Here is a 27,507-nt window from a genome sequence, read left to right as displayed (position 1 = left end):
TTCGCGCAGTACCCAGCCGTGAGAATGACGCTCTTCCCAGTCTGCAGAATGGGCCTGTGAAGGGCCGCGTCGAGGGCCGCCAAACTGTACTTTCCTTTTTTTTGGTCTGATGTGTTGCAACCAGAAAAAGCGCCTAGCTGCAATTAAACGCGCGGCAGATTTCTCGAGCGATTGCGACACCGCAAGCAACGCAACGCAACGCACCGCACCGCTGCAGCTACGATTACCACTACTATCTTCTTTGTATTTGATCTCGCGTGCGTTAATGCGGTGAACTGTTTCGCAACCGAGGTGTGCGACTATTATACGTACATATGTACGCAGTACTTCAACACGCACACCACCTCATATATGTACCGTTCGGAGTGCTTCGCTTTGTGCTGCAGTTTCTTTCGGCGCTGACCAAATGGTGGCCCATTTAGAATGCATTAGAATCATCGTGAGCGTTTTTAGTTGTTGAATGTTAAAAATTAAAAAAAAATCCCATTGGCGCTTTGATCGTGATTACGATTGATAGGTCTTGGGTTCACACTCCGGTAGATGAAAAATGACTGCATTGGTTTCGGGTGTTTCTTGTAACGTTTTTATACATCGTACATATTTATTTTAGTGAGCTAATCTTGTGGGTGGGAAGTTTGACAAGGGTAGTGGATGTAGTGGAGAGAGTGAAGAGATTTAAATGGCAATATGCGGGTCACGTAGCTAGAAGAATGGACGAAAGGTGGAAAAAGAAGTGGTACCCGAGATAATGTAAAAGGACGATGACCAAATGGTAGCCCATTTAGAATGCATTAGAATCATCATGAGCGTTTTTAGTCGTTGAATGCTAGGAATTAAAAAAAAACCTCATTGGCGTTTTGATCGTGATTGAGATTGATAGCTATTGGGTTCAAATTCTGGTAGATGAAAAATGACTGTATGGTTTCGGGATTTCTTGTAACGTTTTTATGTGTAAGTACATCATACATTTCTAATCTTGCATAAGTATACAGCACCTCCCGCTCCCTCAAAATGTAAAAATAGTATTTAAAATTGTACATATACACAGCGTTACCGAGAGAAATCCCGGGCTCTGGGAAAATAATTGCTTCCCCTGTGACAAACTAAAAAAAAAAATCTTTTAGATATATTTATAATATGCCAGAATTATCAGAAAAATACCTACAAATGTATGTATATGTTGGTTGCTATTTTTTTTTTTAAATAATTGAATAAGAAAGTATGATATAACAGGTATGGTTTTCCGATACGGGCCCCTCGAGTTGTCAGGGCCCTGGAACTTTACCCCGGCTCCCCCCCCCCCTCATCGGCTCTGCATATATAATACATACATATGAGCCGTTGTATTTAAAAGTGGCGGAAGTTCAATTTTCAGTTTTAAAAACATTATTTCTGCTATACTTAATTCACCAATTGTTATCGCTTCTTTTAATTCGATATTTCCAGAATCTCGGAAAAGCAGAATTCGGATCTCGGAAACGCAAAACATTATATTTAATGTTTTGCGAAATAAATCTCGAAATGAAGAAAAATGGGCTTATGCCACTTTCAAATTTAAAGGCTCGTGTGTATGTAAACTATAATTAACAAATTAAAGAAAACGAAACAATAATAAGTATTCAATGCAATATGACAAATTACCAAAAAGGCAAAACGTCGATCCAAATCCAAGAATTGTGTTGTCTTTCAATTGAAAGTGTACACAAATTAATCTGTCCTGAATCATTATAGATCTAAAATAGCTTTTGACTATTTTAAGTTTATTGAATGTTGTTTTAGCGGCGGTCAATAGAATATTCGAGAAAATTATACGTTTTCTTCATATTTTATTATAGTTAAATTAAATTTATTAATTAATCGAAGGACTTTTAAATGGTCCATTTTCTGAAAATTGCATTGTATTTATTATGTATCTCACTTAAACATTTGGGAATTTGTAATTCCCAAATTTTTCTCCTTTGAAATTAGCATTCACTTTTGACGATTTTGGCGCACCTTCGCACGGCTGTGATTGTACATATACATATATGTACGTATGTATACTTGGTAATGCTTTCCGGAAAATTAGACTGACTACCCCTTATTCTGGACCTAAAATCATTTAATTAAATGTTGACTGTTTTTTCATCTAAAATACTTTCCTAGGTAGATTTTAGGAGAAATTCTGGTCTGAAATAATACATATGTATATGTATACATTTGACTTCCATTAATTTGGAATTTACCTATACATTTTTATATATGTACATATGTATTCACCAAAAATTATATTAATACGTAGTTCTGAAGTTCGATATATGAAAGTGGTTTAATTTCAAGAAAAGTGTTTGTAGGTCTTCTCTTCTGAAATGTTTCCCTTTTGAAGTGAAAATTTTTAATATACGAACCAATCTAGTGAATAAACATAATTTTGTTATTGTAAATTCGAAACGTTTTTGTTTATTTTGTTTTGTTTTGTAATATATCAGGGTTGAAGTCCAACAGGGACGTAGCCTTCCCATTACGTATTTAACAAGTAAATTTTAAACTTTTGTTCAGTTATAAATTTCACAATTTGACCTTTCGCTGACTTTTATTATATTTATATACAACCTGTCACAATTTGACAAACTTGTGAAGTTTATTTTTTCCAATCACGAATTTTTAAATGTCAACACGGGAAAGTCGCCGTTCAGTTTGGTCGAAGCAACTTCTTAAGGGTCGGTAATTTGGATTTTTAACGACAAAACTGAGATAAAACAAGCAAATAAAATATAACGTGTTTATTCTTAGAATAAAAGATTTTTTAAAAGCTTTCTACACTTTGTTTTCACATCCCCCCGGATTTGAATTTTGAACCTGAATCTCGAGGCTCATTCTTCTCGGGTTTTCCCAATAGGCGTCAACCCTCAAACAGACTTTTACTGCTAAGAGCATTCTATTTGAATCGGTATTTTTACAATACTTTTAATAATATAAGTATTGAGATTTTAAACATGTACTTTTTTATTCAATCAATGGGATTAAGTTTAACTAACATACATACATACGTATAATTTTAATTTCAAACATCAAACGATGTTACATAGAGTGTAGGTGTTTGTTTATTTCAAATAATTAAAAAGTTCGCTTTGGATAATGTTTCTAAGAAGTCAAAAAGTATATGTAATCTGAAACATCAAGCTCGAAAAATTTTATAAAAGAATCGTCTGCGTCGCATAATACTTCGCATAACATCGGCTTAAAATTGAGCTTGATGAATTTGACTGTGTGTGTGTACATGATAACGATTCGATTTTTTAAACTTTCTAAAAACACGATAAAGTGATTTCGCTCAATTGAGCTTTGGGGTTTGACACAATGAATAAAACCGTGGGAAAAGCTCTGTTTTTCACGCAACGGTTGCCAAAGTTCAGTAATGATTTTTACCGGTGAAATGGTTCGGGGATCGAGCTTGTCCTTTACGTGTCGCTTTGAATTATTGAGTAGTTGGTACACGCTTGTTCACTTGATCGAACAAAGTGATGTATTGACGTTTACATCGCCTTTCCTACACCTGTGTAGTGTACATATGTATGGTTTATAACCCCACGAGCACTTACCTGCCCGGCCGAAAGTCTATCGTGAATTTCGAATTGCATTTGCAAAGTCCACTGCGACCTTTCAATCAGCGTTTCGTGATTTCGGGTGCTTTGATGTAGAAAATTGCTTTCTATTTTCGTGTAACAATGAAATTTCCTCCTTCTGCCTAAGCACGCATACATTTTTCTTGTACAATATATTCAATACACTAACGATCGGTGCTTATTGTACGATTCGTTGTACTGTACGTGAACGATGAACGGAATTATTCGCATACTTAATTTGTTTTTTTTTTTTGTATTTAATAATGATAGGTGTATTTTATATTGTTGTTCGGAAAATAATGCGAATGTGACATTAATGAGGGAGATGCGTTTGATGTTGTTTTTATCGACTGTTTTGCATACATAATTTGTATGCGTCTTTCAAAAAACAGTAAATGTATAATGAATGAGGATTTATCTTATTGTTATTTAAAAATTTTGTTTTTAAAAAAAATGTTCGCATACTGCACTCATTTTTAAAACGGTAATAAGTATACTGTTTTTTTTTCATTATTAATATTTAACTACATAATTTGAAATTAATTCGTTGCCGTTATTTTAATGCACACGCATTTATAATTCAAACCGAAAATGTTTGTTATTTTACTTTATTTATGTGATGACTAAGCGATGAATGAAAATTAGGTCAAATTTAATTAGTTTAAAGTTTGTCGTGTTAATGTTTTGCGCGTTGTAAAATCGGCCAATGAAAGTGAGGTAACGTTGTTTGTTTGCTTCGTTTTCAATGTTTAGATGTTATGTGTTTAATGGACTGAAGATTTATGATTCGTTTCATATTGCGGTCGAAATATTTATTATTGTTTTTGAAGTTTTTCCATCATGCTTTTTTTGCCCTTCCCTTTAACTGTAATTGAACTTCGAATTGTAGTTTTATTATATTATAGGGTAAACTGTATGAATGATTGTTATCGTGAAGTATTATATAAAAAATCACATCTATCCCCCTCCACTGTTATACGGAATATATTTTAATTCAGAACAATTTACTTGATTATTTAAATTAATTGATCTAAAATATAACATTCAAAAATTTCCTCCGAGTACTTTTAACATTAACATTAATACTTGTTTCGGTTTTATATGTATATAAAACCGAAACGGCGTCTGTAATTCTTTTCTGATTGGCTGTCGTCAAAGACGTTTGTGATTTTGATAAATTTTTTTCGATTCAAATAAATTTAATAAAAAAAAATGAAGACTTTTTTCATGGTTTTCATTTAATTTCCATTTACCGAGCGAAGCTGGGTAGCACCACTAGTGTATGTATGTATAATATAAATATATGTACATACATATGTACTAGCATTTCATTAGATAATAAAATAGCAGAAGCAGTCAGCATATAATTATAATGTATAATCAGAACAAATAATATAATTAGACATGTTCGGTAGTAAAGGTGAAGAAAGGAATATATGTATGAAATTTGGATGAATTGCATCTTAGACGAATGGAGGCCGTTTATGAATAAAAAATGTCACTTTGCCTGAAGAAAAAGATTTTAATGGATGTGTTTTGCCAATGATGACGTATGGATGTGAAAATCGGACGCAAATAATCTAAACTAAGTCTAACGTACTCAAAGACGTATAGAATGCTGCATGCTCGGCATAACGAGAAAATATAGGAAGTGAAATTCGTGGATGAGAAGTTTGACAACGGTAGTGGATGTAATGGAGAGTGAACATATTTAAATGGCAATGTGCGGGTCACGTAGTTAGAAGAATGGACGAAAGGTGGAAAAATAAGTGCTAGAATGGTACCCGAGAGAATGTAAAAGGAAGACCGCAAGGAAGATGTATGGATGAAATTAGGAAAATGTGTGGGGTGAGATATGTAGATAAAGTATGTAGAGAAAGTTGCGCAAAACAAAGACGAATGAAAGCGTGTTGGAGAGGCTTTCATCCAGCAGTGGATGGTACACATACATACGTACATATGTATGTATAAACATTTTTGCATCATGAAAATTATTGAATATATCCATCGTATCCATCAATTCATTGCGACTACATATGTACACATGTGTGCTTGTAAAATAACACTTCCCTTTCACTTTCAAAAGGAAATGGAAAACTCTTGGTCTATTTCCACAGTAACCCATCAGACTGTAGCGCTCAATATAAAAGTAGATCGGCGAACAAAAGGAAACCATTTATATCTGGTTCAGTATGCTTCAGTACGTCTAGTTTTCCTGGCAGCCAGGCGAATGCAGCAGGCGGTGAGAAAGCAGCAGAGGCTTCATTAATCAGCGCCATGGGGGTGCTCACCATCCCCCACTCTATCGATTTGTGCATATTGTGTGTCACGCGTGCCGGAAGGGGGATGGGGGGTCGTTCACCCGCCGCTAGACGACCTTGGACCACCCATCCTCCATCCCCATACCTCGATCCGCCGACCGCTTTCACTCTCACCCACCCAGCCACCCAACTCCCACCCCCACCCAGCGACCTTTGGTATTCGAGCAGATGGCTAGTGCGGCCGACGCTTTTTATGTGAGCTCCCTTCCGCCCCAAGCTGCAGTTGCGTGCTTTCACTCCACCACCCACCCCGTTCCCCTCCTCTTTTCACTTTCACTCCACCACCTACCACCTTTCATCTACCACCCTGTGGGGAAGCTTCCTCATCCTACTCTCTGTGTGATACTGATGCCCTACCTACCCCCCTTTCCCCGCCCGGGCATGCGTATTTCGGGAAGCGCACGCGCTCCACTCGCAGCTCCCATATGCACCCCTAAACACCATACGTTGCATATTATTACATTTGAGTGCATTGTTACACGCGCACCAGCTATATATGATGTATTGTGTACTGAAAGCTTTCTAACACTCTTCCTCCGTTACTAAAGGTTTTTATATATCATTTAATATTATGTATGTAAAAATATATGTTTCTTCAATGTTGTATGTAGTAGTTGTTATAGTGGTTACTAAAATGTATCTTTAGATATGTACATATATTCAGTTCTTAAACATAAAACTAAATATAAATATATATTAAATAAAATTAGTACAAATACATATATGTACATATAATACATAGAAGCTTCCTATACAGTTTCGATCTACAACTTCTTGTTGTAAGAATTTTATTTATTACTAATTGCCTTACTCTTTTAAAGTTGTTTTCCTTCCTTCTAATTTTGCGGTTCTGAAGTTTTGTTGCCATGCGAAAATTTGATCTTGGAAATGATATGGGCTTTAAAAATGTTTAGGTATACTGCGTTAGGCTATGACTATGGGTACGTATAGAATGAAGCAATACGATTGGAAGATTTCGTTGAACCGAAGACGGTACATTACAGGAAGCGAAAAACTATTATTGGTTTCTGATATTATTATTGATGACGGTTAATCATTGATAGTTTATCCGTGACGAAATATCAGTCTTTATACATATATGTATGTATGTATTATATAATCGTACGGATTATAAGAGACAGGATGTATTCCGAATTCATGTTTGATTAAGATACTTTTGTCGAATTCATGTATCATACTATAGACCATACTATTAAAATCGTAGTTTTGGTACTCGTTGTGACAATATTTAGTAAGTATTATATTTTTTAATAAGATCTAAGAAGTCAAAAATGTGTAAAATGTGTGTTTACTCACTGAAATGAAACAGGCGCCGGATTACTGCAACTCGAGTCCACTTGAATTTTTCATTTTTCTTTCTTCTACGGTTCATTTTCTTTGTGTATTTTTATCCGACTTGAACTTATTCTATTTATTTTTTGTCCTTTCAGATTAGACATTCCAGGCGGCCTGGGGATGGACTCACAGCAGCAGTTCTGTCTAAAGTGGAATAGCTTCGGTTCAAATCTTGCGACAGCCTTTTCAAATTTATTCAAATCGGAGAGTCTCGCAGATGTCACACTCTACTGCGAAGGTGAGAGATCGAAAAAATTCATAATTTTAATACGAATTTCTAGATTGAATAATTTATCGATTGACTCACGTGCTCGTATATATACATTTGGCTAACTCCGATTGTTATTGAACGAAGCCAGTTTAGTGCAATTGATATAGCAAGTGCGCCATTAAGTGCAGCAATTCTGCATGTACAATTTTGACGGTCGCGGCCCCTGGCAAAAAGCAATATAATGTAACAATTGGCCATGACGTAAAACGTGCACATCTCAAACGACGCCTCCCACTCGCGTCCAGTGACGTTTCATTTTGCCGATTGCATAAGCTACGCGTCTTCCGACTGATGTTATTATGTAGATTTAATGAAAAACTTTTGGTTTGTTATCGCGGTGCGAGTTGCCGGGTGGGCAATCTGGAACTTAGGTGAATGGGTTGAAATTGCGTGGGGAGGGCGTCGAAGGAGGGGATGCTGGGTGGCGAGAGACCGTTGGGATGGGTTAGGAGGTGTTGGGGAAACCCGGGGAACCAAAATAGGTCAGATGAAGAGCCGCTCGGGCATAATGTGCCCTACGGACAGACACTTCTGAAATATCACTCGCTCTCAAATATAATGTGTAATACGAAATTCTAGTGAAAATGTTTTAATTTTCTTTTCGTCTGTGGAAAATTCAACCTCGATCAATAGAATTATAATGGAGACTTATAACGGAGGAAATATACTCGTATATTATATTTATCACGTATTTTATGATTGATTCTGTAGATTCTGATTGCTTAAAAACGTAGATACATAATATAATACATATATGTATTTGTGGAAAAAAAATTATTATGAAAATGACAAACTGAAAACGAACGTTGTTATCACAACGAATTAATTAGCAACGGTGTCTTTTTAAATGTTTGTCTTACTGTAAATTACTTAAAATTACTGTATTAAATTTAAATTTAGAATACTTTTCTTCCGCAAATTTTCATTTTATACATTAAAGTAAAGTTCTATTCATACTATTCAGTACTGCATTTTAACAGTATGGAAAATACTACTTCTATTCATTATATACGGCAGCGCACGTTTCGGCACGTTCAGACTTGTTTGGGTCGAGTGCAAGGCAAAATCGGTTTACATATACGTTACAGAGTGCGACGATACGGCGCAATATTGCCTGCGTCGTATCGTCGAGTCACAATTGTCACATCACACTTTCGTTAGTACGCTTGCACTCGCTACTATAACGTCACGCCGTGGGTGAATATTTCCACAGTGGCGAAAGAAAAACGCTTCTGCTTGATACATTTCGGTGACATATGCATAGATTTTGTCAACTACTGCTATTACCTCTACGCCACGTACACATTACGGAACATATGAATGTGTCCAAAGAATACTTTTCGTACTGCTGTTTACATGCAGTCGCCGGTCTGTGTTGTGCTAGTATGAATATACCTTTAAACAGAGTAATTTTTTACGTTTAATTGCTTTCATAGTCATTTATAAATCTTTTATTGATTATTTATTGATTCCCAAACGAAATGTTTCATTTCAGAGTGTAATACTTTATTAGTTTTTTTTTTATTGTTAAATTCATCAACCTATAAATTGTGTATAGCAAAAGGTGGTTCAATGGTTTTGTATTGCTTTCTGAAATGAAAGAAGCAAAGCAGATAGAATTTGGTGCAATTTTCCGATGAGTCAACTTTTTACTTCTTTTTGGAAATTCAAGTGGTATATAGTTATTGGAGAATCTTTTTTTATTGTATATTGTACATATACATTGCAGTGTAGTTTAATTCGGTATATTATAGCTATGTGTGTATGTAAATAGGTTCAATTCGATCAATCAATTCGACTTGTATATCATGTCATATGACTTCCGTCAATGGCATTTCCCTGAGCCGGTCTATTTTATCCGTCTTCTACTTGTTGATCATGTCATAATAATAACAACAACAATCACGCGATTTTTCATCGCCGTAATAGATAGGTGGATAATTCAGGGGAGCATTTTCCACACGGCGAGAGGGAGAAAGGGAGAGTCGTTATTGATCGCGCATGTACCGAGTGCAGTCGGTCGGCTGCGCTCGCAGAACAGCTGTCGCTTTTATTTTCACAGGGGCGTGCGGGTCGCTTTCACTTTCAGGGATGAAGGCGGGAAGGGTGGGGGGTCGGGGAGGTGTGTCGGCGGCCATTAGCCACCCCGGAGAGGGAAAGTGTGCTAGTAGAGGGAATGCGGGCAACTTGCACTTTGGGCAGGAGCGTGCGCGCTACGCGGCTACGGGCCTGGTGTGAGGTGCATGTGTCGGCCGGCGGCTTCCTTTATCGACCCGCCGCCAGCCGCCGCCCACGCTGGGGGGCGGCAGGTGGGCGCCCCTGCCGCCCTTCGCCACCAGCCACCACCTGACGACACCCTCTCCAACTCCCGATGACGCCCGACTCCATCCCGTTCTCCCACCGCTCGACATTCGACACTCGACCCTTTACTTGTATCCTATCTCCTTTCGTATGTACATATGTACTGTCGATGCAGAATCAGCCCCCAATCCAGCCTGGGTAGTTCCTTCAGGCTGTATATATCAGCGCTGTCCAAACTCCCACCATTAGATTTCATCTTACTTTGAATTAGGAATGGGTCGATGTCCTTTCAAAACAACAAAGACGTCAATTATAAAAATTACAATGAATAAATTAGAATCGACTGCTATAAATCTGGGCTCCATAAATCTTAAAAAAAAAACGATTTCGAATACAAAATTTTCCGTTTTTTTCAATTAGTCAAATACAATTTTTGTTCTTATTCATATTTATTTATTTATTTACTATAGTTAAGCAATAGTGAGATTACAGATATACTTCAGGGCGTCACTATAGCCAGGCTTAATCTAATATATAATTTCGAAAGAGACTTTGTATGTATGTATATATGTTTGTTTGTTTAGTTCGTAGAATCCGTGACGTTCAATTTAATAAAAATGAATATTAAAATAAATTTAAATACAATAAAACTATTCAAATAAATTTAATCAAATGTTTACTATTAGATTAGCCATTTTTAAGCGATTTATATTACAAATACCGAGCGAAGCCGGGTAAAACCACTAGTATATAATATACATACATACATGTGTAATTCAACTTCCATGTACATACATTTTACCTTAAATGCGATTTACCTAAAACGTAATGGGCTTTTCAAATATTGGTACTACATATGCTCAATCTGTATTAAGCATGAGAATTAAAGGCAATAGAATTGAAGTCAACACGCTTATCAATTAATTTTGACTCTATTCAACGATGTAAGTATTTAAGAAATAATTTCTGATTTATACAATTATTAAAAGACGTATGTATGTACGTACTAATAGTTTGAAAAACGCTGTTTTGATGTTCTTATACAGCTTGAAAAATTTGCGAATTTTTCACTTGGTTGTTTTTTGAGCGATGGTAAATAAATTGGATTTAAAATGCACTTATGGGTCTGCTGAAGTTTTTAATTTAATTCTCTTACCTTCTGTAATATATAATAGCTCGAATTTGCTAATGGATTTTAAATGGAAAAAACACGTTTTGTACACTCGTATACTGTTTTTATGACATTTCGCTGTAGATGTGAGATTTGATGCGGTTTTATGTGTGTTTTTGATTAAATCTGTTCAAAATAACTATCGCCATAACATGAACTATGATTCTGTGTGAGTACTGTGAGAGTTTTCTACGACCGGAAGTATGCATTTCTCTTTACATGTGAGCATATATTTTTGTGAGAAACGAATAAATTCATATTTGTTTTGTCTTAAGAATCGTTTTATTCAAACTATGATGCGCATATTTCAGTATTTCTAAAACTTGAATATACATATATGTATGTAGTCATAGTCATTTATATATTAAGTGAGTTTATAAAAATATATACAAACATTTGGTTATACAAATTTATAGTTGAAATGAAAATTGTAAATACTGAATTTTATAAAATGGTTTGAAGACGAATACATTTACTTATGTATTCCTTTTCTCTATGTTTTCATGTATTTTATTTTATATTTTGTTGGTTTCTTTTGAAAAAAACCAAAAGTTTTATTTATCGAATGTATGTATGTATGTATAGATTGATTTATTGCATTCAAATTGTTTTTTTTTTTTTTTTGAAAATTTAATATGTGTTTTTAGGTTTGCGTACGATAAGGCGATTTATCAATTCATATAATAGTAATCTATCGAGTTTTTTTTCCATTCTCATTAGTTTGTAGCCCATTTTTATCGTACATAAATTATTGATAGCTTTGACATAAAATGAAAATGTCATATCTACACTACATATATGTATATATGTATGTTGAAAAATCAACAAAGTGCAATATTATCAAAATATTATGAAACGTGGATCATGTGTGTGACATGTGCTGTGAAATATTATATGCGAGATACATATTAGATTAAATTTGTCTACGGCGTAGGCTACCCTTAGCTGGCCTCCCGCCCCCTTTTCCGCCCACTCCTGCCTACCCCCACCCACCGTCTGCCGGCCGGCCGGGTGCAGTGCGTGCCAGATAAGGGCGCACCGGCACAACAACAGCCCCGCCTACGCCCCCTCTTCCGTCCGTCTGCCCGCCCACCCATCCCTTCGACCCACTCACCCCACCAAAGTCTCCCTTCCCGCCCACCCTGTGGCCTTGTAGATGGTGTTGTTTTATTCCGTCGACTGCGGTTGTAAAAACTTAAAATAGAACACCAGAGCTTGTCTTCGATAAACTCCACAGCGATACCTACTTTCGTATTAGAACGCTCGGAATTATTTTAAAATAGTTTTAAATTATTTTATTACACATTATAAGATAAGGACTGCTTGAGTTTTGATGATAGCGTCCTTAGAACTCAACGGCGATAACTCAGCAAAACCTAAGCGAATTAAATATTAAAACGGTAGTTTACATATACATATGTACGTATATGTACATATATAGGGTTTTACTCGTTGACATTTGATATATTGTTTGCGAAGGGAATTGATCCGCGATTTGAAATCCATGCTTAAACTTTTGTATAATGTTGTAATTAATGAAAAATACGTACATACATATGTATATATGTATGTATATTATTGTACGGAATTGCTGTTTGCATCCCAATGATGTTTCGACTTAATATAGTTGTGTTTTATTATATCATCAACATAGACTAAGAGACTTAAGATAATCAATACATTGTATTAACATGTAATTGAATATGAAATGATTCAGCGAAGGAGGTGAAATTTACGCCTGTCATCTAATATATAATTCGAAAGAGACTTTGTATGTAAGGTTTAAAGGTTTGGGTGGGAGCATCGAAAACAAATCAAAGTGTTTATGACGTTGAATATTATTTTTATTTGAATTAAAATAAATTTAATAAAAAAAAACAAATGAATGTTTACTATTAGATTATTTTGCCATGTTTAATCTGTTTATATTACATATACCGAGCGAAGCCGGGTAAAACCACTAGTATGTATGTATATTATATTTAGAAACGAATACTAAATCTTAGAACGGACGACTAAAAAAAAATTTAATTAATTTTATTGATTTCCTTTGCGAAAACGGATTATCGTCATTAATACTACTTTTTTAAAATGATTTATTCGTTGAATATCAGTTTATATGTACTTCTTACTAATTTTCGCTCGTAATTTATCTGATAATTCAAATGATGGTGTACGTAGGTACGCAGCTGATAATTTTTTAAAAGCTAAATTAGTTATTTTATTGTGTTTTATATTGTACATATGTATAGTATGTATATACAAATTTTTAGCAAATTATCGTCTTTTCATATATTTACTTGTGATAGCTGATATCTATTATGTTCAATACAGTGTTTGTTTAATTATATTTCTTGCCTATGGAGAATTCTTGGAAAATTTCCTTTAAACATGTTATTTCTCAACAAAAACATGTTATTTCTCAAATATCTGTTGTCTGGTGGGAGTCTGCCGCTATAACCTTTTCTTTATTAAAAATGTAAATATATATCTTTTTGTACGGAAAAATCAAGGAAAACAATATCAATTTTCCACGAAATTTTCCCCTGTGAGTCATATTCATTTCAGATAAATTCGTATATATTTATGTATATATGTACATGCGATCCTATCAGGTTTCATTTCGGAATAGATGCGAATCGTTTTAACCTCCTCCGTTATTTATAAAAAATCAGCTTTTAAATTTTTTTATATCAAAATTTGTTTTGCGGAAAAAAAAAGGAATGGAATCATACATACATACATATAATAATTCAAGACTACGTTTATTCGTAGAACACGCTATATCTAAGGGGGGGTGCTTATCGTCATCCCTGTCACTGGAGTAGGCTCTTTTGGGCTAGGGGTGGTGGGGGCTTCGCCCCCTTGTATCGCCTACTCGTTCGCTCTTTTAACATCCCCACAGCTCTGTCACTTTTCCGCCTGCACTTTTGAAGCTTCAAGGATATAAGGTGGCGCCGTCTGCGCTACTCCGTCCCTTTTCCGCTTTTCCTTCTCTCTCTCTCGGAAAATTCGTTCGGTGGCTGACGCGCTCGCTCGGTCCAAATTATATTTATGTTTTGACACTCGGTTTATGTATTTTTATGTAAAGCGTCTTTCATTCATTAATTTACTTTATCAATTTCACCCGCATTCATAATCTCTCTCTCGTGCAGATAGGTCTACCTGTTTACTACGCGTATTTGCGATAAAATTCTTATTTTTTGTTTTTTTTGCAATAGTATTTATATTTTCGTTGCACTTTTAGGGTGAGTATGATATCAATTTTTTTTTAAATATTTATTTGAAATACGCGATTTAAGGCTGTTAATTTTTTTTTGATATTTTCGAAGGAAATTTTTTGGTTCTTGCAGTTGTACGTACGCTTTCTGCACATGAACTACTAATAATTAGAGTTATTTTATTGGAAATGAGGGTACATACATATGTATGTATATATATTTATTAGCATTTATCGATATATCTATTTCAAGGCTTTATCGTACATATATATGGATGAATGTCATTTCGATTCAGTATAATATAATAAATACGTACATCTATTATAAAAGTAATGATGTAATTAAGAAGCATTATATTATATAAAAATATGAGTTATTTTTTAAAGTTTCTTCCAAGGTCTTGAATGATAGTCACCGCAACATTCGTTATCGGCGTATTTACGAGTACATTGAGGCAAAAAAAATGCAGCGTATTTTCAGCCGACTAATCAAGAACACATTTGATAAAATAATTTCATTTATAAAATACATATCTATGTAATATGAAACGCATTTCGATTGCGCTAATGCATGATTTATTCCATTTATGGTATTACCGAACGCGGCAATTCCGTCCGCCATTTTGAAAAATGGCCGCCAAAAGTAACCGACCTTTTATGGCTTCTCGTTTAGCGCTAATTGTACGCAAAAACTTTGCAAAAGTTAAAATGGGCACGAAATTCTTTTCAAATGAACTGAATTGTACGTTTTAATTGCTTTTTGTTGTATAATGATAAATTACTAGATAATTTTCTCGATCAAAGTTTTATATACAGATACAGGTATGTATTAACCATGGCAACATTGTACATGATTTATTTTTTTACTGCTTTATTTATGGACTGTTTTCAAAGCTCCCTACACACTTTCAATTCTGATTTGTGGAAGCTTCTGATTGTCGGAACTGGGAAAGCGGCAACTGCGCCATCATAAATTTCATCCAATCATATGAGTGATGCAATAATTTGGGCTGTACGATTTGATGTGTCGAGTGGGTGGGAGGGGGAGGTTTGTTCGGTGGTCTTTGGGTGGGGGGGGGGGAAGGTGGGTAGGAGGTGGGGTGTTGCAGGGCTCGATAGTCGGAAGCGCGGCCCTGGGGCTTGGGCGTCGCTCGATATGCGCTGTTACCTGGTAACCTCGAAGGCTGCGCCCCCGCGGCCGCCCGGGCTCCGCGCCCCTCGCGACGACCTTGAAACTCGAGCCGGCGGTAATGGCGGCTGGGTGGCGGGCGGCTGTTTGGGTTCTATGCGGCCGCCCACCACCCCCCCAATCCGCCCCCAACTCCCTTGCATCCCGAGGCGCGCCCGCCCCTGCACCGTTGCGATTTCGCTTTTCACTTTCGATTTCCGCCTTTTTCTTTGTTTTCGATATGCGGCTGCGTATTTTCTGCCGATTTCCTCTTTGTCTTCCCCTAGATTTTTCCGATTTCCCGAATGTGTTTTATTTCTATGCCCGAGGCCGTTGATAATAGATTGCGTGCAGACTAATTTTAATGTTCTTATTATTATAACCAGCAACATGGACTAGTGGTTAGCATATATTGCTATGGTCAGTGTGATTATGAGTTCGAGTCTGCTGGCCAGACCTTGGTTTGTGACCAGGTAGGTCTTTTTCTCTCAGAGTTTGCTAATTTTTGTGATTTTCATAGAAATGATTCCTGCGAAATTGGCTTTGCCTCCCCATTTCTCTCGCAAAATCTTGAGTTATTATGTTATATCTCAACGTTCGCCGAGTCTCTCTCCATAGATGTCTCTGTGGATGATTGTTGTGTAAAAAATCTGTATACATGTTTGTTGATCGTATTGTATACGATGTTTGCAATGTTCTTTGCTATGTTTGGCCATAGATATCATGTATAATTTCGAATTATGTAATAATTATGCTTATGATTTGTGGTGTTTCTTGATCTCTATAGTACACTCGTCGCATTGCAGCGATATGTAATGACGAGTGAACATAGATTGATTGAATAAAATAACAAAATAAAATTAATCAGTAGCTTGGATTAGCTTACATACATATGTATATTTTTTTCCCATTATTCTTATTAGTTGCATATAGCGAGTCCCATTAGTTGCTGCTGACCAGAGCTCGATTTATAGCTCCAGTTCGATCGTTTCCTAACAGATTGTGCCAATTTATCTGATTTTCATTGAACGGTTCCAACAATTTGGCAATCTTTACCCATTTCTTGCAATTTTCGATTTTTCAGCATCTCGAATTTCCTTCATTCATATATAAAAGCTGCAAATTTTTCCACAAATGACTTGCAAATTTTCAAGTTTTTCAGCATTTCGAAATTTGACGATTTATATTAAAAAATGCTCCGAAAATGTAAGTTTATCAAAAATGTATCCATATGTTGCTGTGTTCAAATTGTATATCGATGTTTGTAATTGGCCAGGAGGGCGCATTGGAGTTTACCTGTTTGGCCTTCCTGGTATAATGTGTATGTAAAAATAAAATTAAACTGCTAGGAAAAATATTTCGGTTTAGTTCATATGTTGATATCGTTATAAAATGCATTTTGGTCTGCATTTAGTAACAAAAACATTATGATAAAAATTGAGTACCGTTTTAAAAACTGCGCATCGTTTTTGTGACCGAACAATCAGTGTAATGTCAGTTGAAAGACTGCGCATGCGCATTGTATGTGTAACGTTTGTACGCACAATCACCAGCGTGATGAAATAACTATTTTATTTATAATATAAATGATATCTCCGTTAATATATCATGGGGTGATTTTGGAATGGAATTGGTGATTGTTCAAAGAATCGATAATTGAAGGTAGATTTTGGTTGAAGAATTGTTTGTTCTCGGTTACCAATAGTATATACATACATATGTACCTATATGTATCTAAGTATATACATATAGTAGTACAATTTTGAAATATGTACATATACATATGTAATGCGATATACATACAGTAAACCATACTATAACATGCTAAATCGGATCAGCAAAAAAGTATGAAATAAAGAAAGGTAGGTACATACATATATGTATGTACATATATTAAAAAATTAGTCAAAATTTAGATTGGAGCTACATGTATGTCTATGTATTATATTATAGTTTCTTGTTTTCTTACAATTATACTCTGTTACATCTGTCTATAGTAATGCGTTGGGGTTCGAAATAAAATAAAAAATAATCTTTCCTCTTCTTGCTTTTTTCTCCATTTTCTAACGAAACAGATCTAGCAAATTTTAGACGGGTTGAATGTATATAAATATATAAAATGTCTGAATTTGATGCGTCTAAGAAGAAAACTCATTCAAAATCAATGACATATTAATAAAGTTATATACAATAAATACGTAGGCTTAAGCGCGTTCCCGAACGTGTTCTTGAACATGAATCCGGGCACTCACGTCTTGATAAGAGGATTTGATCTCTTTCAAAAGCCATCATTCTAAATTTTAGGGTAGCGTGGGAAGTTTGATGTTCCTGAGTTGAAAGCTGTGTTTTCATAACAATTTGTTTTTCATAACAAATTAACATGTTTTATCATTTATGGACTGTTCAGCTGTTGGATGACAAAATTTGTCTGTTCAATTATAATGTTATTAAAATTATTATTAACGTTATTACAAACCTTATTAGCAGAAACTGTTTGTACATTAAGCAATGCTTTAATGTGGATACTGTTAAAGAACTTACGTTATAATGGTGCAAAAATTTTCTTTCTGCAGTAGTTTAAAAGGGTTCTCGGTATATATGTACATATTTAGATAAAATTAGCATTATACCCGTTTAGCAGAAGGATAACAAATCTCTTTGTAAATATGTATATAGCTTTGGTTAAACGTTGTCCTCGAACCGCCGCTTTATACCAAAATCAACACTGCTATAAATAGCAGTCAGTTTCGCTTTCGTTCATCGGTTTTTTTCTCTCGGTCTCGTGCGTTACACACATGTAATGGTTTAATTATTACGGGCGATGAGCAGGTGCTAAATGGTCGGTTTTATTCCGTCGAATAACTGTAATATAATATTATTATTATATAATATTGTTGGGGTCCCACGTGTCTAGTTGCCAGGGGGCGGGGTCCGCCTACGTCGCCACTACAGGCGTCCTTGATATCCGCCCTACCACGCTCCCACCTCCCAGCCTCCCCCTTCAGCCACCCCACGGTCTACTTTATGGACCGTCGCGTGGGGTAATGTTTGTTTTTCTCCCGAATGACTCTTGTGAGACTATTTGCGCAGCGATGCCGCTCTCCTACCGGACCACTTATTCATGGAATACGAGGACTTTTATCATGCGATCCGATATATTATACTATAAATCGTACTTGATGTCGTATCAACTGGGAAATATTTCGGAGACCTCCAAAGTGCAGGAAAATATTTGCCATTTAATCTTGAATCGATATTGAAATTGATGATTTGAGCACACACACTCTTTTCTTAATAATAATAATTAAATGATGTCCTACATATTATTCGAGTATTATATACATATGTGCATATATGTATTTATTTATATTTCGATGCTTTTAAAATGTGGATAGTTTTTAATTCGAATCGGCACTTTCTTTTTATTCAAATAAGTCTACTTCTATTACGAGTTGTAAAACATGGATCATGTAGTAATAGAAAATGTAATTTGCTTCGATTTGAGTTCTTCGACTTTCATTTAGTACCGTCAATTTACTCTTTCTTAATCGTTTCGATTGTTGTAATGATTTTTCATTTTATGATTAAAATTTGTAATGCTAATGCATCTTTGTTTGTTTAATCATATATTCGGAAACCCTGGTGGAAATTCGTTGAGCGATTTTTTTTTTGCTAAATATACCGACAAATTTCAATGTTTTTTTTATACATAAAATGTATATAGGTATATATATACATAAAATAATAACAGGAAATATGTAAACTACTTGAAAAGTATTCGTCTCAAAGATACGATGGATAATTTATCTGTTGATTAAATTTGCTTATCAAAATTGTTTACATTCCATGTATTTAGACTTAAATAAAATTTTTATCTAGAGTAAATTTTTGTTACTAAAATGAAATTGCAAAATTGGCATTTAGTTCATCAGTTCATTTTACGTCCAAAATTTTCCGATAACGGAACGATGACTGTATCATTGTGCGTAATATTATATCAGACCACCTGCTCTTCAGACATAAATTTATATGCAACCCACTTATGTACATAAATTACACATGGCGTGCTACCCATTTATGTACTATTTTCTTTGACATACGAACACCGGACCAATCGGCTAGGAGACAGCTGATTCATCCATATTTACTGTGAAAATTTTCTTGATTTCCGCAACGGTGGGCGGTTCGTTTTTCCGGAAAATGCGAGGTACGCAGCCAGGCTGAGGCCAGACGGCGTCTGGGGCTGTCCCCCTCCCCCTGGCCGCCCACCGACTCGTTCTCCTGTTTCCGCCCTCCCCGGTGCGGCCTTGCCCCGACTGCCGCCCTGCCCTACCGCACCCGCCCGCCTTATGCTAATGTTTGTTTTTTCTGGAGCGTTGCTGCCCGTCGCCGCCCCCCTCATCCCCATCCTCACGAAAACCAGATGATTTACGGGCGACGCGCATCGCCGCTGCCCAACCCCCTTCTAAACCACATATGTTGTTTGGAAAATTTATACCGGGGACTATAATTCCAGCTGGGATCGTTCGATTTACTTTGAATGTTGCTCAGTCGTACATTTTTACTGTGCAATACATACATACATATGTATGTAAACAGCTAGTTTGAATATTAGAATTTTAAGTACGTAACTAGTGTAACTTAGCGTAATGTTAAGCATGTGCAGTGCCGCAGGCAATACTTTTGTAACGGTGTATATTTTTTTATTAAAACTACACAATATTAAAAAAGGCATTTTTTATTGGTTTAATTTAGAGGTTCCCTTCGCCTTGGAACTTGTGCCTATGCACCTGTTACAGAATATTTTTTAGAACGCCTTCTAATATGACGCATATACATATGTATAAGACATGTTAATGATTTAAGGTTGGTTTTTTACATTTTTATTATATTTAACCATGTATATATTATCATTATTTACTATTCTTTGCTGGATTAAGGTCTCTCCAACACCCCTCTATTTGTCTCTGTTCTGCGCAACTCTCATCCATCTCAACCACTCACACATTTTTCTAATTTCATCCAATCATCTTTTTTACAGTCTTCTTTTTCACCGTTTTACATTCTCTCGCCTACCACTTGATCACTTATATCGTCTTTTCTTCTAGCATATATGTATATAAATAATTGTTTAATCCATTTGAATTTAAAAACGCGGAGAGTCAAAAATTATTAATTTAAAAAAATCTTTGCGCCCTTCGTATTCATCCTTTTTATGTACATTCCCTTGGGTACCTCTGCAACACTTCTTTTGTCCTTATTTCGTCCATTCTTCAAGTCTCGTGACCGACTCATTGCTATTTCAATCTCTTCACTCTCCCAATTTTATCCACTCCTTTTGTATTCCGTTTTCTACATACATACATATATATCTCCTCGTTATGCCGATCATCTGTATATAAGTCCATACTTCTTTGAGTCAAACCAATTAGATGAATTTTTAGCGTAAACTAGTTTTAGTTTTAAGAGGTTTTTCGTTAATATGAATACAAATTTTAAAATTTTATTCTAATAATGCATCCCATGATATATCATCTTGGTTATCACTAGTATTTCTATATTAGTATATTATACACATTTTTCACGAAGGTTTATTTTATTTTAAAAATACTATTGTGGAGATTTTGAAGGTTTCGTAAATAACTACATATAATTGTAAATATGTTATATTATAATCCATCCACTGTAGGAAGATATTTTGGTAAAAAGTACATGCTATCTCTTTCAGCGCCGCTCGACCAATACATAGCATTTTGTATAGACAATAGAACATTGTATTTACGAAATGCTATTAATCGTAATGGGGTGAAAAGGACAACATATACATTTTACCTACATAGGTCTCTTCCTACAGCGGATGGATTATATATATTGGGATTTTTTACAGCGGATGGATTATATATTTGGGAAGAAAATATAAATAAACATATGGATTTAAGCAGTGTTTAAAATAATAGATATTATAATTTCTGTATCTATATTATTATCATACACTACCTAAGCAAACAATCAATCGTATGCTGACATAAATAGTAGGAAAAATTATGAAGTATCCGATTGTAAAATTATTAGACAGCTTATAAATGTAAAATAACGCTCGGCTGCCGTTTTTATCGATTATCTTGCATTATAAAGGCACTGATAATTTCTTCACCTACATATTCACCCAGTTTTTTTTTTACATAAATATCGATTTTTTTTTTAATAACATTTCGATTAACATCCGATGTCTTATCGTATGTGTAAATAGTTTCGGCGATTCATTCCTTCTAAGGCCGAGACCACAGCGAAGTGACTTGATACGACGCGACGCGATACGAATACTACAGTAATCCCAAACAATGCACTATCATCGATGTTGTTATTGCAATTCCTTACTCTTCACATTGTCGCACTGCGTTGCATCGCTTCACACGCGGTCGAATCCATCGGTATTTGTTTCGACGCGTTGTTTTTTCCACTTATCGGCTGTTGCATATCAGTGCATACACGTGCTTAGGAAATTGCGTAGTTGGCCATGAGAAAAAATGTTTTTCGGTTTTGCAACGCTATCTAATTGTCTGCATGTGTCATATGTGTATTTTGACGAATAATAAAAATACACGGGAAGATCTCCGGTGGGTTTCCGTTAGATATATGGCTTGTCAAAATATTGTCGTTATTGATTGTAAATTATAATAATAATTTATGCGTGTTAATTCTTCCTTTAATTACTCAATCGTATTTGTTGAGGCTTTGTTTGTGGAAAATGTAGAATTATCCTTGAACGCGTGTCTTGTTTGCCTAGGTATTGTGAAGAGGCATTTTAGTTTGTGTTGTAATTTAAACAGTGCTATATAACATCGCACTTGTATCATCAAATCATCATTTTGTTGTACGACACTCGTTTACTTTGATGTATGTATTTCAAATTTGATCGATTTTTTTTAAAATAAAATTACGTTTTCACGACAGAATTTGGATGGTCAGGGTGTTGGCGTTATGACGTAATTTAGAGTGTTTTTAGCATTCAAAACAGATTGCATTATCTGAGATAAGATTGCAACCACAGATATAAATATGTACACTAAATGTACATATGCATCTAGTGTGGCGTCGCATTACTATTATTGTATTAGGGTTGTCACATTGGGCTAAAAATATTTTTTCATTGCAATTTATTTGCATGTAATATCCCCGGTTAGTAAAACACTTTAAAAGTTTCACGAAAAACGATATTTACTTATTTAAATATGTATCGTTAATCCAACCCGTATTTTTCTCACAGTGCCGAATAAGCGAGAAATGTACCGTAGAATGATTCTGATTTGATATTGCAATCTTTTTAAATGAAATTTACGAAGAATCAGAATTTAAATTTTATTTATAAATATATAAAGTTAATTATTTTGTTTCTTTTCTGTTATATTTTTGACCACTGTGGTGTATTAGGATTTCCTGTAATGCCACTATGGTCCAAACTTTAAATAATAATAAATAAATACAATTTATGACTAATAATGTACCTACATATATTACAAAATATTTTTTGCTACACCATCATATGTACATATGTATGTATATACTGTGCATAGTTCTTCTGTTAGTTTCATTGAAGTACATATGTATATTATTGTTTGAAGGTGATGGGAGGTATAAAAGTAAACAATGGTTCATATTTTTTATATGATTAAAGACAGTTCGTGTTTGACTTTGCGGAAAACTCTTATCAAATTAGACAGAATGTAATCTGAAAGCATTGAAAATAAGATTAGATTGCATTTAAATATTCGATTTTGTACTCTATTCATGAATTCTTGCATTGTAAATCCGTTTTCCCGTTAGAAAACGGGGTAAATCTGCTTCGGTAAGATAGACCGATCAGATATTTGGGTATTTCGGGTTCGTCGAACCTTAGCTTTCGGCTTAGTTCTCCTTCTCCTTAGAACGGGGAATTCAATCAGGCCATGTTCCCAAGTGGAAAATCGCATTCACGTTCTTCAAAAGAGGAGAGCAACCCCCTCGCCCAATTTCCCCGTCGAGTCCGGCCAAAACGGATCTCAGAATCACTTCCATTTTGAAATTGCCCCTCTATTTGTATACTCCTAATAATATATATATATATATATATATATATATATATATATATATATATATATATATATATATATATATATATATATATATATATATATATATGTATATATTAAGATATGAAAACAGTCGGGTCGATTGCGCAACGCACGCATATGTATGTTATCGATAGTTTATGCCACATATACTAGTTGGAGATAAGCATGAGTAGTTTGTGCACAGGGTTTGTATCGGAGTTGGTAATCTATTCATTGTCGCTTATCATTTCTTACGAATCGTTTTAATCAAAGTTCAAATTATACAATGGGTGCGTGTATAAGTTGCTTATAATGCATTTGTACTTTGGCTGTGTGTATGCATGTATGTGTGTGTGTGTTGTATTATGGATTTTTCCGAAGGTACTTGTGCGATATGTAAGGTTTTTCGTGAAAAGTTGAGAACGTTTTTCTCAAACATTACCTATAGTGGCGCGTGATGAGGTTTTTACGAGCTACATTTGTTCTCGTAAATTATCGAGCAGCTGGCGTAAATGGGTCAATGATTTTTTTGTTGAATTTTCTCTCGGATGATTTTACAGGGTCAGTTATACGTATGTATGCAAGTAAGCGGTATTTTTAAATGAAAAATATATTTATATTGTATCGTTTTTCCTAATCGTTAAGCTTATGAAAATGTAACACGTTTGCCGGTTGTGACGGGTTCTGCCAACAGAATGAGTATGACGGATGTGTCGGATTGACGCATGCGCTTTTTGCATTCTGCTCTGAATGATTTCGATGAATTTGGGATGACGCATCATCTCTTCCTTTATGCGAAAAAATAAAATGCATAATTTGTTTTCGTTTATGCACTTGAGAGAAGACTTTGTGATTGGTTGAAAATTATGTGAAGCTTCTGTAGGTACTTTATACATACATATGTATGTAGTTTTATAAAATGCATTTTGTTAATTAGAACTTAAAATTAATTAACAACAATACAATTAACATAAGCATATTGTCAAACATTTATTTCGGTGAATTGTTCAATTTTTATGCAATTGACGTATCTTCTGAGAAGTTCGGTACTGTATTTGCATTCAATATTAATGCACAGTACATATATACATACATATATGATACAGAATGATGAACTTTTTGAATCATATTACATACACATTTAATATCGCGTGGATTTAAAGTGATCGCAATATTTTTAACTTCGCTTATTTTATTTCTAAGTCTACATTGTATGCATGTATGTATGTACATACATATATGTATACGAACATATGTACATATTGCTATAGAAGAGACGATTTGTTACTAAGGATAATATTTCGTTTTTTCCGACTCCCCCTCCCCTCCAGGCCCTCTTATAACGCTAGAGGATCCACCTATGGATGTATACTTAAATCATAATCAGGGCTGTGGAGTCAGAGTCTGAGAGACTCAAGGAGTCATGGCTTTTTGGTTGGAGTCGCAGTCGTTAAAAAACGAGCGACTCAAACTTTAAATCGCAATTTTTTTTTCTAAATAATATATGTGTGTATGAATAGTGAACTTCTAACTTGCGATTGAACAATATCCAATGTTAGCAGATCTGAGACGCTGTGTTTATATCATTGTCTTTTTCTCATGTTTTCGCCCATATCTCAGATCATAGCATTTTTTTGTTTGCTTCCATCATTTTTTGATGTTCATATTCCCAAATAAGTGCATTGATTGGCATTTACCACTTTTGACGAGTACAATTTGATAATCCATGTTAACAAAATCATCGATACCCACACATAACTTTATTGATCGTCTTTTATCCTTTGTAGTCGGAGTCGGATTGTCGGAAAATGCCCAAGTCGGAGTCGTACCGTTTTTAACGACTTCACAGCCCATATCATAGCTTCCTTGTGTTTGATTCCATCACTTTTCGATGTATTCCCAAATACATTGATTGGAATTTTCCGCTTTTAACGAATATACTTTGATCTCCCACGATCATAACACCATCAATACTAGGAATTTCAATACCGGCACTACCGAAATCGATTCTACCGGTTTTTGGACGAGATTCGACGTACTATAAAATAGTCTACCGGTAGTACAAAACAAACTAACGATGATTCTGAAATATAATTATTTTAATTTTATGTAAGTACAATTGTTTTGAATTTAGAAGAAAACGTCGTGTCGGCTAGTTTGTATGGATTAGTCGAAGAATAAGTCAACACTCAATATCCGGAGTCTTTAAATTAATTCATTAATATTTTATTGGTAATTAATGATTTTTTTTTAGCACAAATTGTTTAAACAATTCAATACTGGTAGTACCGGTAGTGAAAAATATCGGTATATTTGAAATCCCTAATCAATATAGAACTATATTGACCATCTTCGATCCTACGGAGTCAGATTGTAAGAAAATGCCTTGGCCGGTGGTTTTTAACGACTCCTCAGCCTTGATCATAACTTTCTGCTCTTTGTTTCCATGAGTTTTCGATGTATTCTCAAACACATTGATTGGCATTTGCCGCTTTTAACGAATACAATTTGAGCATCCACGCTTACAACACCATCAATAGCCACCCAGAACTATATTGACCGTCTTTGATCCTTCCCACACAGCGCATAGCAATGATGGCTCCCAATGGTGGAGGCACATACACACACCTAATGGTGTTTGGATTGTGTGGATGGGTCAAGCGTGCAGTTGCGTAGGCCGGGCAGCTCCACGGTGCCCATGTGGTTTTCATAGCCCTAAAATTAGCACAAGTCGGCATTGAGCGGGCCCTAGTCGCGGCTAACATTGGCCCACTTTGACGCCAGACGGAAAATTGAAAAAACAACGAATGCAAACGGTCTCTTGTTCGCATCATGGTGTGTGTGCGTGGAGTATGTGAGGGCAACGTGCAGTTGCTCCATTGCGCAACGGTGACTCAATAACGCCATGGCGTTTCGCCCAATTCGACGCTCATTGGTGGTTGGACTATACTAGATACATATTGTAGCTCTCGAGTGGACTCTGGGTGCCTCTGAATTGGGTGCGCATCATTGATGCCCTGCCCCGGACGCGCCAGCATCTCGCAAGATGAAAAAAATATATGCTGCGGTGGCTACTAAAGCGCTAAAAATATCTACTGCACAATTTTGCTAGATTTCTTACAATATAGTACTTCTCTACAACACTATGTAGTTACAACGTATAATACTAGCCAACACTTCATAAACATTACGAATGTACTGGGTGTGTTGGCTGTACATTTTATGTTTAGTTGTCTAATTTTTGATTATTGTTAAGCTTGGATGATATATGTATGTATATTTATGTATCTAATATATAATTTGGAAAGAGACTTTGTATATACATATGTTTGTAATTTATTTATTTATTTATTTATTTTAAACAGACCATTGTGGCATAACAGGAATTCCTAAAGCGCCACAATGGTCAAAAAATATAACACAAAAAAGAAAAAAAACAAAATAACAATTAAACATAAACATAAATACATCTACATACATAAAAAATAGCATTTATAATAACAGATAAAGTAAAAATATCAAATAAAATATAGCATAAGGAATGCCTTGCACCTACAGCCAGTTTCAATAAATATGTAAGAAACAACTACAAATACAAAACATCCCTGTAAGGCCCAAATGGAAGAGAGTTAATCAAAATTTCACTCATAAATCACAATCAATCATGAAAACAATGATGAGCGCAGACTACCAGATAAATGGGTTAGAGTAATTTCCGACAATTTACGCTCACTAAGGTGGAAAATATCACATTCAGTCTCGGCAGCAACGATTTCATTAAGAAGTCGGATAGCTCTTGGAATAGGAGCCATTCGAAAAAGGACTGTGCGGGCAGGAGGTACAGCCAGCAAATGATGATGTCTACCACGCACATAGTGAATAGGGACATAAAGCCCCAACTGCTCCAGCAACAACGGGCATGACGTATTACCACGTAAGAGCAGGAGAACGAAACGAATTAATGAGAAGTTTCTCCGAAGTTCAAGGGAATTATACCCAAGCAT

General features: G+C 35.3%; 1 protein-coding gene across 4 annotated transcripts in view; it reads left to right on the top strand.

Moving 5' to 3' along the window:
• The window catches only part of chinmo (Chronologically inappropriate morphogenesis), a 125,473-nt gene that overhangs the window by 77,673 nt on the left and 20,293 nt on the right, over positions 1-27,507 (top strand). For all 4 annotated transcript variants that reach the window (XM_077440372.1, XM_077440373.1, XM_077440371.1 and 1 more), the window contains one exon: positions 7,378-7,520. In XM_077440372.1, coding sequence (XP_077296498.1) covers positions 7,403-7,520 — 118 coding nt within the window. In that variant the 5' untranslated portion in view covers positions 7,378-7,402. The remainder of the gene's footprint in view (positions 1-7,377; positions 7,521-27,507) is intronic.

Source organism: Arctopsyche grandis, chromosome 10, assembly GCF_051622035.1.
Source record: "Arctopsyche grandis isolate Sample6627 chromosome 10, ASM5162203v2, whole genome shotgun sequence".
NCBI lineage: Eukaryota > Metazoa > Arthropoda > Insecta > Trichoptera > Hydropsychidae > Arctopsyche > Arctopsyche grandis.
The sequence above is the reverse complement of the archived record's forward strand: the minus strand, read 5'-3'. Positions and strand labels throughout refer to the sequence as shown.